The following is a 13049-nucleotide window of genomic DNA, read 5'->3' as shown; positions in this document are numbered from 1 at the left end:
GGAGCCTGCAATTCGCTCACCCTCTTATCAGAAGTTATTGCCACCAAAAAGGCTGTTTTGATGAAAAGGAGCCAGAGGGGGCAGTTGTGCAGAGGCTCGAACAGAGCGCACATCAGGAATGTGAGAACCAAATTAAGGTCCCACTGGGGCATGATGAATGGAGCAGGGGAGAACATATGCACAAACCCCTTAAGAAACCTGTTTACGATAGGGGATTTAAATAAAGTGGGTTGGTCTGGCAGCCTCAAGAAGACAGACAAGCCCGAAAGGTACCCTTAAAGGAGTGTGCCAGAACAGAGCTCTGCTGGACAAGGGTCAAAATAATGAGAAGGGCTTGAGAGGGGAAAGCAGAAAGAGGGTCAATAGACCTTTCTGTACAATATTTTACAAATGTCTCCCACTGGCAGGTGTACACGGTCTTGGTAAAGGGATGCCTGGCTGTCAAAATCACATCACAGACTTCGGGAGGAAGGTTGAATGCTGTCAACTGCCACCTCTCAATCTCCATGCAAAAAGAGAAAGAGTTGACAGGCTCAGCTGGAGGACCATCCCCTGAAGCTGTGACAGACGATCTTCCTGAAGGAGCAGCCTTATCGGAGATCGATGCTCAGTTGGAGAAGCTCGGGATAGCAAACTCTCTGTGCCCAGTCCGGAACCACAAGAATGATTTGGGCCCAGCCGCACTTGATCTTCTTAAGAACTCTGGACAGGAGTGGTTTTGGCGGAAAGGCGTACGGCAGGGCTGAACTCCACTCAAGAGTTAGTGTTGTCGAGTGAGTACCGCCATGGGAACTACAGCATGCAAATCTGCTGACATCGCACATTCTCTGAGGCGGTGAAAAGATCTAACTAAGGATCCCTCCACTTCTGAAAGAGACCTTGCACCACCTCCAGATGGAGACGCCATTCATGATCCGGTAGGCATTTACAGCTGAGTTTGTCCGCCCTAGTGTTTAGAGTACCTACTAGCAGTTGAACCACAAGGGATATGCCCTGCTGTTCCAGCCATGTCCAGAGATTAAGTGCCTCTTGACAAAGGGTCCAGGATCCCACCTGCCCTGTTTGTTGCAGTAAAACAAGGCGTCGGTGTAGTCTGTGAACACCCAAACCAGTTTTCTCTTGATGGAAGGGAGAAAAGCTTTCAATGGCAAGCAAATCACTCGAAGCTCCAGCAAATTGATGTGTGGTCCGTATTACGCCAGAGTCCAGAGTCCTCTGATTTCAACCACTCCCAGATGGCCGCCCCGTCCCAGGAGTGACACATCTGTCACTACTGTGTGATTCGGTTGGCAAAGGGATAGAGGCCAGCCTCTGACCCAATCGCGGTTGGTCAGCCACCACTGCAGATCCCATGCAGTTCCCTCCAAGATCTGGACCATGTCAGAGAGATTCCCCTGATACTGCACCTACTGGAATTTGGTCCCACTGCAGAGCCTCCATATGCCACCTGGCATGTGTCACTAGCAGGATGCAGGAGGCAAAGAGGCCCAGCAGCCTCAGAGTCATTCTCACCGAAATCCAGGATAGAGGCTGAAACATCGGTATCATAGCCTGAATATCCTGGACTCGCCGATCAGGAGGATGGGCCAGAAACTGCACTGTGTCCAGAACAGCTCTGATGAAAGGAAGTTTCTGAGAGGGAGCCAGGTGTGACCTCCGCATGTTGATAGTGAACCCCAGCGAAAGCAGGAGATTCGCCGTAGTCTGGAGGTGGGAGAGGACAGTCTGGGGCAGGCTCGCCTTCAACAGCCAGTTGTCGAGATAGGGGAAAACTGGCACCCCTTATCTGCGCAGATGAGCTGCAACCACCGCCTCCTTTATCACAAAGCCAGAATCACGCTGTGCCTTTACAATGACGGCAATAGAACAAATGTGTCATTACCACTCATTCGTTTAGCACACAAGTCATTACAACGACTTGCTAGGGGGCGCATTGGTGAAGTGGTGTTGGATTTTAAGTCCAACACCTTCCCTAGCGTTGCGCAGACTGGAGTTGGATAGTAAATGATAATATTCCAAAGTCCAGCGGCCCCCTAAGGCAGGTCGTTGTTACGACATGCGTGCTAAAGGAAGGAGTCGTAACGAGGCATTCGTTCTAATGCCGGCATTGTAAAGGAATGCGTGCTAAATGCATGCAGGATTCCGACATACAACCGAGCAGGGAGGATGGGAATGTGAAAATGGACATCCTGCAAGTCCAGTGTTACCATCCATCTCTTCAGGGTCTAGGGCAGACAAGACCTGAGCAGAAGCGAGCATTTTGAACTTCTAAAGAACCCACTGTCCGATGTGATGTTTTGCCAGTTGCAGAGGTGAAGGCTGATCCTTCCACCAACCGGCCACCCAGGAATGGTTTACAGGCTGCAGGGAGAGGTTTGGACTGACTGGACCTTTGACCGTCTGACTCACTGGGCCGAAAGGAGCCGCACCCACAGCCATGCAAAGGTTGCTGAACTTGGGCCATAGTCCGCGAGTCCTTAACGAGCTCCAGGGCTATGTCTGCCTGGTCTCAAAAGAGACAGGTGCCATCAAAGGGCATGTCCACAAGGAAAGCCTGGATATTCCCAGAAAAGCCAGACGTTCTAAGCCAGGCATGGCATCGAATGGCCACTGTCTGACATTTTTCTGCCCAGCAAGTCAGTGGTGTCAAGCCCACATCGAATGGTGAACTTTGCCCCATCTTTCCCATCTGATACTACTTGGGAAGAATGGCCCAGGCATCCTCTGGGATCTGTTGCAACACCTATGCAACTGTTTCCCACAACGAGAAGGTGTAGCAGCCCAATAGGCATGCAGTGTTTATCCACCGCAAGGCAAGGCTAGTGAAATAAAAATATTCCTGCCCCAACTATCCAGCCTCTTGGATTCCCTGTCTGGAGGGAAACACATCCTGTGAGGTAGAAGCATTCACCAACAAACTCTCAAGGGTAGTGTGGTTGGTGAAGAATTTCGGGTTGCCCGGTGCAGGGCGATGACGGCAGGCAACTGTCCTATTCACAGGGGCCGTCTTCTTGGGGTTGGACCAGTCAAGGCTTTGTTGAAAAGTAGGAGGGGTTCTGAGGATGAGACACCCGACTGCAGGACGTTTGTCAAGATGTTTGTCTTGACTTCCACCGAAGGGAGCTGAACGTAAAGGACCTTGGCTGCCCTTCTCACCACCACAGCATATGAAAGGGGGGGGGGGGGGGGAAGAAGGCCAGAATCTGAGGAGGTATCCAGGCCACTGGCCTCACCCAATTCCTTATACCAGTCCATTTCGTGCTCAGGCTGGTCTCATAAATGGTCCAGTGACCCCTCTCAATCTTCCTCCTATCCTAGCCCCTCAAAATAATGCTGAAGAATAGACATAGGACCAAAGGATGATGATGGTGACCGAATCGGCGTTGGTAGGCGTCAATCCAGCTGTTGGTCATTGGGGTTGAGAATGGGACTGCGACACCGGAAGGGAGGTGTCAGCGGTGCCGGGAGTCTTGGCACGAGGCAGGCGCTGGGGAGGGTCGCAGGGTAACTAACGGTTCTGGTCCGGATCCGCCATCAGCTCGATTGAGAGAATTCTGCGCGGGGGCCCAGGGAACCCGATGGAGCCCCTTCTGAGCCTCCGAGAGTGTCAAGTCACCCAAATATGAGGCACATGGCATCATAGAAATCTTTAAACTGGGCGGATGTGCTCTAGACCCTAGAAAGGCAGGGAAGCGTGGAGCCGACCCAGGCGCAAGTACCGCAGAACGAGGCCTAGAGCCCCGAGACTCCGCCGTCCCATCGGTGGACAGACGAGAAATCATTGAAGCTCGTTTTTTATGCCTCTTACCTGACTGACTCGATGACTTCGAGTGGGAGGACGAGGACTTAGGACTCTCAGAGCGGTGCCCAGACCTGCCCCTCAACCGGGAATGAGACCTCCAGGGCAAACGGGGTGGAGTCAAACACCGAGCAGCCAGCAGCGTTAGGGACCACTTCCTCAAAGGCTTCGGAGCCATGGCTAGGCAGCAGGAGCACGACTTCTAGTCGTAGTCACTCTCCAGGCACCAGAGACAAACTAAGTGTGGATCCGTCAGCAACAAGGCGCAATGGCAAGCACCGCATGGTTTGAATCCTGAAGGCCTTCTTCAACATCGAGGAAAAAACCTACATACCAACAAAATGTCAAGAAAAGCCTGTTAAAAAGTGACAGAGGGCAGCACTCGTCACGGATCTGCGCTAGCTGTCAGGGAAAGAAAAAAACTGGTGTCAGCGCACCGAGGTGGCACCTATATAGGTGATGTGACGTCACTTCAGGCACGGACGTCACGCTAAACCAAATGATGTCACCTAACGGCCACCAAGGGTATTGCTTTAGCAAAAGTCTCTTGGTTCCGGCCTGGGATATTCTAAGGTGAGAAATCTACGGCTAGATGCCTCTATCAGATTGGAATATTACTTATTTATAGAATGCTATGATCATCCTTCAGAACGGGCAGGTGTACAGGATAACTGAGGAATATGCAGGTAGATAGAGTATCCACCAAAAAGACTGTTCCCCCAGGTGAGTAACTTTTACTTTTGATGGCTAATTCTACGTGCAGATTCTTAGCATCTTGACCAGAAGCCATAGAGCCCTAAAGTCTGGAGAAGTTGTTAAACCTGGAAATCCTGCAGACAATAACCTGTAAAGTGGCTATCCCTTCTCACTTCCAAGTCAAGCAATAATGCTTTGAGAATGTTTGAAGGTAGGCTCATGTTGCAATGCAATAAAAGTATGCCACGCGATACCCCAAGTGGGCCCTGAAGTTGTAGCTTTTGCTCTGATAGAGTAAGCATGGGCTGCATGTAATACTAGTGAGATACAGGAAGCCAAAAACTCTAGCAGGTGAAGACCATCAGGAATGGAGTTCCAGTCCCCCCCCGCTCCCAAACATCAGTAATCAAATCCTGAATATCCCAGATCCCCTAAGGTGAGGAAAGGCTCAGAGAAATGTTGTGTCCAGTACATCCTCTATGAACAGAAGGAGCTGAGAGGGCTCTGGGTGCGTCTTGGGCCAGTTGGTGGAAACCCCCAAGTCGAACAGCGGTAAAGCTGTGATGTCCAGGTGGTTTGACATGAGCTATGGCAAGCTCATCTTGAGTAGCCAGCCATCCAGGAGGGGGAATATTGAGATCCGCAACCTTCACACATGTGCCACAACCATCCACATTACCTTGGTAAAGACCCTGTGTGCCAATGTCAGTCCAAAAGTGAGTGGAAACTACCACAAACCACCACGGGTACCTCCTGTGTGACTGGTGGATCGGTATGTGGAAATATTTGTCCTGAAGTCTACGTACAACCTCCAATCCTCTGTTTCGAGGGCCAAAAGCACCTGAGACTTGGGAGCCAGGACGTAATGAGAATAATAGCTCCCCTAACCAATTTCCTGCTCTGAAACTAACTCAACTGGTGCTTTCTGCAAAAGGGCTGCCATCTCCTGCTGGAGAATCAGAGTGTGGTCCACTGAATGAAGGCACAGTGGATATGGGGAGTGAGGTGATGTAAGAAAACGGGCATACCCAATTTCCATAATCATTATGACCCACTGGTCCTTAGTAATAATCTTCAAGACCTGCAGAAAGGACGAAACACCCCCTATAAACAACTTAGCATGCTCCTTTAATGTAGAACTAAAGCAGCTATTCTGGTGGTGCAGGGGACGATGAAAGGGGAGGAGAAGGAAGATTGCTCTGCATGTCAGCCTGTTGATTTGCCTCGGCCTGTATACTCCCCTATGTAATTGGTTTGTCTGTTGGATGCACTGGGAGTGCTGGCACTAGCAAATGGGGTAGTGTGTGTGCCAGGGTTTTTTCCATAACATTTACATGTTGCATAGAATCCAGACCGGACTGTGTGCCAAAAAGAGAACACTAATCATTTAGAGTGTGTGCATCTTTACAGGCTTAAGGCCTATAAAACTAATATGCTGAATGGTAACACTAACACTTTGCGTGAGACAGCCATATTATTTTCATAGAGGCAAGTTAACAACAGTTGTGCTAACATAAGAGAGAACTGAAAGCTGCAAGGCTACATGCAGTGAATGGAGCTGCAAGACCACTGCACCTCATATAAATCATACTTGGAAGGAAATCGTAATGGCTACATTTGCCTGCCTTATGAGTGCTTCTGCAACAGAGTTATTGAAAAGGTGAGGAACCCACAGGAAAAGGTATTCTGCTGACAGGTGCAGAGGTCGATGAGCCATGGGATTTGCACTTTGTAAGGTAGCCAGCATCACAAAAGATTATGATAAAGACACAAATTAACTTGTATTTTTTAGAATATTTTTGTTTCAAAATGCTGTACACTGAGGCCTCTAACGAACCAGAGTAACCAATTTAAGTGCATATACCTGCGGGTAAACACAGAAACTCTTGGAGGCTTTGAAAAGGAGGACAGGATCAAGGACAGGGGACTCTAGGGGAGACTGTTTTTTCCCTATCACACATTCACACCGGCATATAGCCTAAATTGAAATGTTTTGTCTGCCTCCATCACACACTAGCATGACTTACTTTCTATTCTAGGCTGGTGTTCTGGTTGAGTAAACCAGGCAAAGTCTGTGGAGCCAGGTCTCTGACTGAAGGTATGTTAGCTTTTGCATGGGAGCTGTTAGAGGCATCTAAGATGCGTAATAAGGACTCCTGAGGGCTACAAGGGTGAGCAGAAACAGGATGATGGGAAACTCTACTGGTGCTCTAATGAGGAACTACCAACCCATATGGAGGGAACTAATTTGGGGAAATGGGACAAGAAGGTTCTCTCCTAATATACAATTAAACTCTGCAAGTAAACAGTTAACAATTCAAGGTAAGGTCGACCAAGGTCTTAAGAAAAGTGCTTGCTATATTGTGAAAGGACAGAAGACCCTCAGAAGTAGCTTTGCCAGTAGAAGAGAAGAGGACTCCCTCCACATCAGGGTTCTGATAACAGACACTCAAGGACAAAAAACGATCAGCAAAGAACTGTTAGAGTGTCATGAATTTGGTGTCACACGAGTTCTTGGATTTGTGGTTGTGATAGTACAGCTGACAAGTGAGACATTTTAAAATATGGCTCAGACAGATCTGTCTTATAGAGATTAACAGGGACTCAAGGGGACTCGTACAGTACAACTTTCATACTTGACTGTGACATTTTTGCAGGTTAGGAGCCTTGAAAGCCCTCCCTAAAACACAACATATGCACAGAACAGACAAAAAGACAATATTTACATTACCTTGCAAATCTGGGATGCATATTGCAGAAGTTTTTTGAAGTCAAGTCTCTCTTTGTGTTTTTGCAGATAATCTCGTAAACTCCCATATGGTAAGTATTCCATAATTAATTTAAGATTTCTGCGACCTAACAGTGCATGAAAAATAAAACATTTATCAATTTGCCTTAGCAACTACAAAATAACTTAATAAAAACAAAGGAAATACCTGTTAAATATGAATATGTATACTGACTGAACGTATCACATAGTGCTATATGAGAAGCACTGCAATTCCAATTTTACTGGCAGTTAAATAAAGAATGGCTTAAAAAGACATTAAACAACAATCAATTCCCTGTGGAAGGCTGAAGTGTCGACTACTGATAGAGAAGAAAGACTACTTTTGAAACGCATTTTGATATCCTTTTATTTTTAAAGTAAACTGGTAATTATCTAGTTTGTTTATTTAAAACACATTTGTGGACATTCTGGGTCAAAATATATTTGAAAATGTGACTCAATGAGAAGAATAATTAGCCTCTCGTTGTTCAACGTAGACCCATGTGGGAACCTGTGTACGCAAAAATGAGAGGAGTTTAGAAAATGTGTGCTTTTGTACCTGCGCATAGATTGGATGAGAAGACCAATTACAAGTTTAGTGAGGGAGAAAGTTCTATAACTTTAAGACAAGGAATGAGAAAGAGCAACATAATGTGCTCTTGTAGCAGATTTTTTAGACAAGGATGAAGGAAAGAATTTCGTACGGTAAAAATAATTCCCTTTGTGCCAGTTTTAAAGGAATAGATTAACAAAGTAGTTGTGCACATGGCTGAAGTTTCTGCATATGGATTCTTGAAAGTTTCATCCCAAAGAGTACAGGGAGAACAATACAGGACAGAAAGTACTTCAACATATGTGCATGTTAATTCTTGCGGTCCATCCAGGAAAGCTATGGTCTACAATATTTTCAGGTTGAGTACTAATTACATAAATGCAGGCTATACTAAACACATATGAAATCATGATTAACCAATTTACAATGAAATATGGAGCAAGGCTTTCCAAGGCTGTTCATTCTAGGCTGGAAACATGTATGAGCTTGACTATACACTGGCACCGTTGGTTGAGCATGGCAGAACCAAAGCGTTTACCGAAGAAGCATTAAATTATTCTTTAGAAAAGAAAATAATAAGGATTACAGGGTTGCCTAAGATGAGACAGCAAGCATTTGTAGTGTCCTTCGCACAAGGACCCCAATAAAGTGACTACAATTCGAAAAGATCAAGCCAATTTAAATAAAATCATGCACTTTTTTTGTTTATATTTTAAATACATAAATCAGTTGTACTGATCGCCATACCTGCACTGTAGCACACCCCCTTGTATTTCACAATGTTCTCATGCTGTAACGATTTAAGGATCTCAATTTCTCTTTCAAAGTCTCGCAGGTATTCATCTGTGCTGTGCTGCAGCTTCTTCACAGCCACAACTTCACCAGTGTTGTCTTGCTGAGGGTCATACCTGCACATTTCAACACTGCCAAAATTACCCTGATAAGCGAAAAATAGAAAAACATCAGTAATGGCTCTATAGTTAAATGTTTGCAGAAAGGTTTGCAGAAAAATAAATCCCTAGGTAAATGCATCATCTTTTTTGTTTATTCACATAACACTTTTAAAATTGTTACTATTCATTTTATTTGATGAGTTGTAGAGGATACACACTGCCCTGGCATCCATGCATGATTCAGCAATTTAGCTACATGTGCTTTTAGCTGTTAGGTTTGTAATGCTGATTAATCGGTGAACATATGTTACGGACAGAAAATTGTACATAGTGCTTGCAGATAGTAGCAACAAATACAGTATCTTTTGCAGATGTACTGACCACATGGCACTGTATACAAACGGTTGATATTTGTTCCAAGGTCAAGGGTGAACAAGTTTCATTCCTGTGGAGCCTTTGTTTGAGAGAGATTTTCTGAAGTTTGTTTGTAGTTGCTAGTTATGATGTTACATGCATTAAAGGGTTCCTTAGACACAGGGTTATTTTGATCACTCGGCCCTGGACCACCTGTAATTTAGTGTTGTCTTCAGAAGAATTATGCAGGTCGCATACAAAAGTTCATTTTGCTAATGACTGGCTAATGACTTATGTCATGTATGATAAAATGGACACATTTCTTAAGGTGAGGTAGGTAGAAGCGTTTGGATCAAGCCTAGAGAGGAAGGCCAGAGCACAGGGTTGAACAGGAGCTGGATGCAAAAACGTAGAGGATGCAGAGTTTGCCTCTGTGTGAGGAGGCTGCAAGGAGCAGCTGTGAGGTGCTGGACATGGAGGGCGCAGGGACCCTGAAGGATGCAAGACTGAAGGCTGTGTTAGTAGGGGGACTGGCCGTTAAGTCAGAAATCAATTAGATGTTTCAAGCACTCCAGTGCCCTGTACTATTCCCCTTCACACTGTAGCCTTTCTCTATTACTCCCAAGGCCTAAGGGAAAGAGTTTGCTGTGAGAGGTGAGCGACTCACTGACTGCCATCCTCAGAGATAGGCTCTCTAGTCTTTTCTCTGCACCAGTGAGCTCAGTGTACCCAGATATCTGGCGATGAGATACAAGACAGGTAGGAAGAAGGGAAGGTTGTAAGATTGGCATGGTAGCCTTACAGCCATACCGCAGCTCCACATTGATTTATGGAGGATATATAGAAGCTTATGAAAAATCTGTAGACTGTTAGAGGATAGTGGAAGTCTACAGAAGCGTCTAGATGCTCGTAATAGCTGGGGGAGTCTTAGAGGCTGCTTTGTTGGTGATTTGGGTCTGGGACTGAGGTGAAGATGCACCTGGATGGTTCAGGTTAGTCTTTTCCTCGCATCTTCTCACTTGCCCTGCTCTGATTCTGCAATAACGGCATCTCGGTCTTCTGCACCTGTGGGGGGAGAAGAGCTATGAAGAGGGGTTGGTTGGTGGGGTAGCTGGTCGGTAGCCCCCCTCTTGTCCCATTTCCTACCCACGATTGGACTGAAGGAGTATAATGAGTGCATGCTAAAAGAATTTAGTGGCCGCCGAGTAAAGTGGCTTTCTTCTTGGTTCCTGCCAGACTTGCTGCACCTTGGCTGTGCGCCCCTGACAAGAAGTGACTTGCTGTAGCCTGTGGCTAACTTTCTACCTTTCGATCTATTCTGCTCATCTCCACTTTTGCCTATTGGAACCCGTTCAGGCACGATCGCTCGCCCTCTGAAGCCTTTCAGTGCCCAAGTGATTTGATTTTTTGGCAGCTTGAACAGCTTGACTGATAAATAATTGAGACCCATGCACTCTCTTTGTGGACTCAAAGAACCTGACACCTATTGCTTGGAGGAAGATAGGGCCGAACTGAGGGCTAAGCCATTGACAGAGCTTGGAGCAGAAGAGTTGATGCACTCTGCCCTACTCTAATCAACTCTCAGATCTTCAGGAGAAATGGAATTGTCCCTCATGGTCATCTTTCTTGCAGAACTCTGTCACAAAACATTTTAAAGTTAAAGAGAGCCCAAAAGCTTTGAAAAGTACGAATGTTGAATCTGAATCTGAACAAGCTCGTATAAATCTGATGCCTACGTTTCCACCAGTTACTTCAGACTTAGTATCCTGTTAAGATATAGTGTTTTCGCCTCTGCACCAACAAGTACCCTTGTTGAATATTTCTATTGTTATTCATGTTTTATTACATTCACGTACAAAATGTCAAAGTCATGATTCTTGTATGGTCTGATCGTGCAGTTGTCTCTGGAGTGAAGAGCTCTGCAATCTATGTGCATTTTGAAAAATAAAATTAGTTTAAAAAAAAAAACTGTGACCTCTCTTTGATTGCTTTACACGTTGAGTCTGTTTCAAACCAATCAAGTGATGCTATCCTCTAATATGCAGAATCTGTGGAGTGGGTAGTTGGCTGCCTGCAAAGGGTTGGAGGCAGGGCCTGGCTGAAGGCCTTGCACAGCAGGAGGTTGGCCACACACTAAGAGTTGAGTATGATCATAAAATCTTACTTTGCGTTAAAAAAAACCCTAGAAATTCACACAAAAAAACAACAGTTAAGTATGATAATATCATACTTTACATTAAAATAATCACAGAAATTCCCGAGAAACAAAACAAACTGACGTTATAGTGCGGTGAAAATGTAAGATAATCATAACTTTGTAAACTCATGAGATATTTGTGAGTGTGTGAGGGTGTGAGTGTGTGTGTGTGTGTGTGTGTGTGGGTGAGTGTGTGTGTGTGTGTGTACACATATGTATGTGTGTGTGTACATGTATATGTGTATATATATATATATATATATATATATATATACACACATATATATATATATATATATATACATAACCCTGTTGTACCTCAACAACAAAGCCATGTAGAGGAAGTATCCGATGGAGACACAGAGTCACTCATAAGTACATCAGGCTCCGAATACAGCAACTTAGGAGGTCAAAACACTAAAATTGTATTAAGCCTGGGTGAAGAGATAGATTTTTTTAGTGGAGGAGCAACGACAGACCATCCGTCCGAGAAATCGGAACATACAACAAGAAAAAAGAGAAACACAAGGAGAAGAGCTAGGCGCAAAAAGCAAACAGCCAAAGAAAAAACAACAATGGTTCAAGAAACAGCGTTAAATGATCAAACCATCATAAATCTATCGGAGGTCACACTCACAGAAGCAGAGAAGCAGCTCTTAGCATTAGGACTCCATTATTGTCCTGAAAGTACATTTAACTACGCTAGCAAGCGAATTGACATATTTTGCTTCATAAGAATATTAAAATTTAAAAAATTCTTTACTATTAAAGTAGGAGTTCAAGCTACAACAACAACTCCCGAAACCAGCAATGATAATGTGCCAACATTATTGGCATCAGATGCCTCGACCCTTCTCACCCTTCACGAACTAAATACACCTGGAGATGACACTCAACAACCAAATGAGACAACTGATTTGAGTACTCAATCAAGGCTAAAGGCAATTGATATTGCACAAAAGGGTGCAGGTGAAAGCCCATTCAAATTAAAAAGCACCTTTATTCCTATGATGCCGAAAGACGCAACTGACATTCTTCATGAATGTGTGACAGAAGATCTGAAATGGTTATGTCATGCCACAAAAAAGAAAAATTATTTCAAGAAAAACTACAGGGATATGCTATATGCTAAATTAATGAAAAAACTAGGGGACAATCAAGAAATAATCATCAACAAGTCAGCCAAGGGGGGAATATTGTCTTATGGCCTAAAAAAGCATACATTGCGGAAGCCATGAGACAATTAAATGATGAAAAATGTTATATGAGGACCAACATGAAGTAATACAACAAGGTGAAAGAGGGCCTCAAAAAACAACTATTACAATACAAACGTTGAATGCCCGGTTATTCCCATCATGTATTTAATCCCTAAAGTGCACAAAATGATCTCGCCAACACCAGGTAGACCCATCATTTCTGCCATCAACGGTGTCAGTGAACACATCTCGCAATATGTTGACTACTATTTGCAGGATTTTGTGAAGAAATTACCGAGTTATGTTAAAGATACAGGAGATTTCTTGAACAAAATAAATGACACCAAGTGGGAAGAAGGTCTAATTTTAATCACGTTAGACATTGAGTCGCTTTATGCAAGCATCAACCATGAAACTGGACTCAATGCTGTCAAATTCTTTTTAGACAAGAGACCTGTTGAATATTATGGGCACAACAAAATGTTATTGGACTTGATTTCATGGTGTTTGAACAACAATTATTTTTTGTTTGGAAAAGAAACCCTAAAACAGGTTAGAGGTGTAGCGATGGGATCTTGTTTCTCCCCC

At 44.6% G+C, this 13049-nt stretch overlaps 1 protein-coding gene across 1 annotated transcript in view; it reads right to left on the bottom strand.

Annotated features, from left to right (window-relative positions):
* The window catches only part of JAK2 (Janus kinase 2), a 1019755-nt gene that overhangs the window by 77202 nt on the left and 929504 nt on the right, over nucleotides 1-13049 (bottom strand). Inside the window, exons 20-21 of the mRNA XM_085635055.1 lie at nucleotides 8566-8755; nucleotides 7227-7351 (exon numbers count right to left, since the gene is read on the bottom strand). Of these exons, the coding sequence (XP_085491181.1) occupies nucleotides 7227-7351; nucleotides 8566-8755 (315 nt within the window). The remainder of the gene's footprint in view (nucleotides 1-7226; nucleotides 7352-8565; nucleotides 8756-13049) is intronic.

Source organism: Triturus cristatus, chromosome 2_1, assembly GCF_964204655.1.
Source record: "Triturus cristatus chromosome 2_1, aTriCri1.1, whole genome shotgun sequence".
Lineage (NCBI taxonomy): Eukaryota > Metazoa > Chordata > Amphibia > Caudata > Salamandridae > Triturus > Triturus cristatus.
Note: the sequence above shows the minus strand (reverse complement) of the source record. Positions and strands in the feature narration are given on the sequence as shown.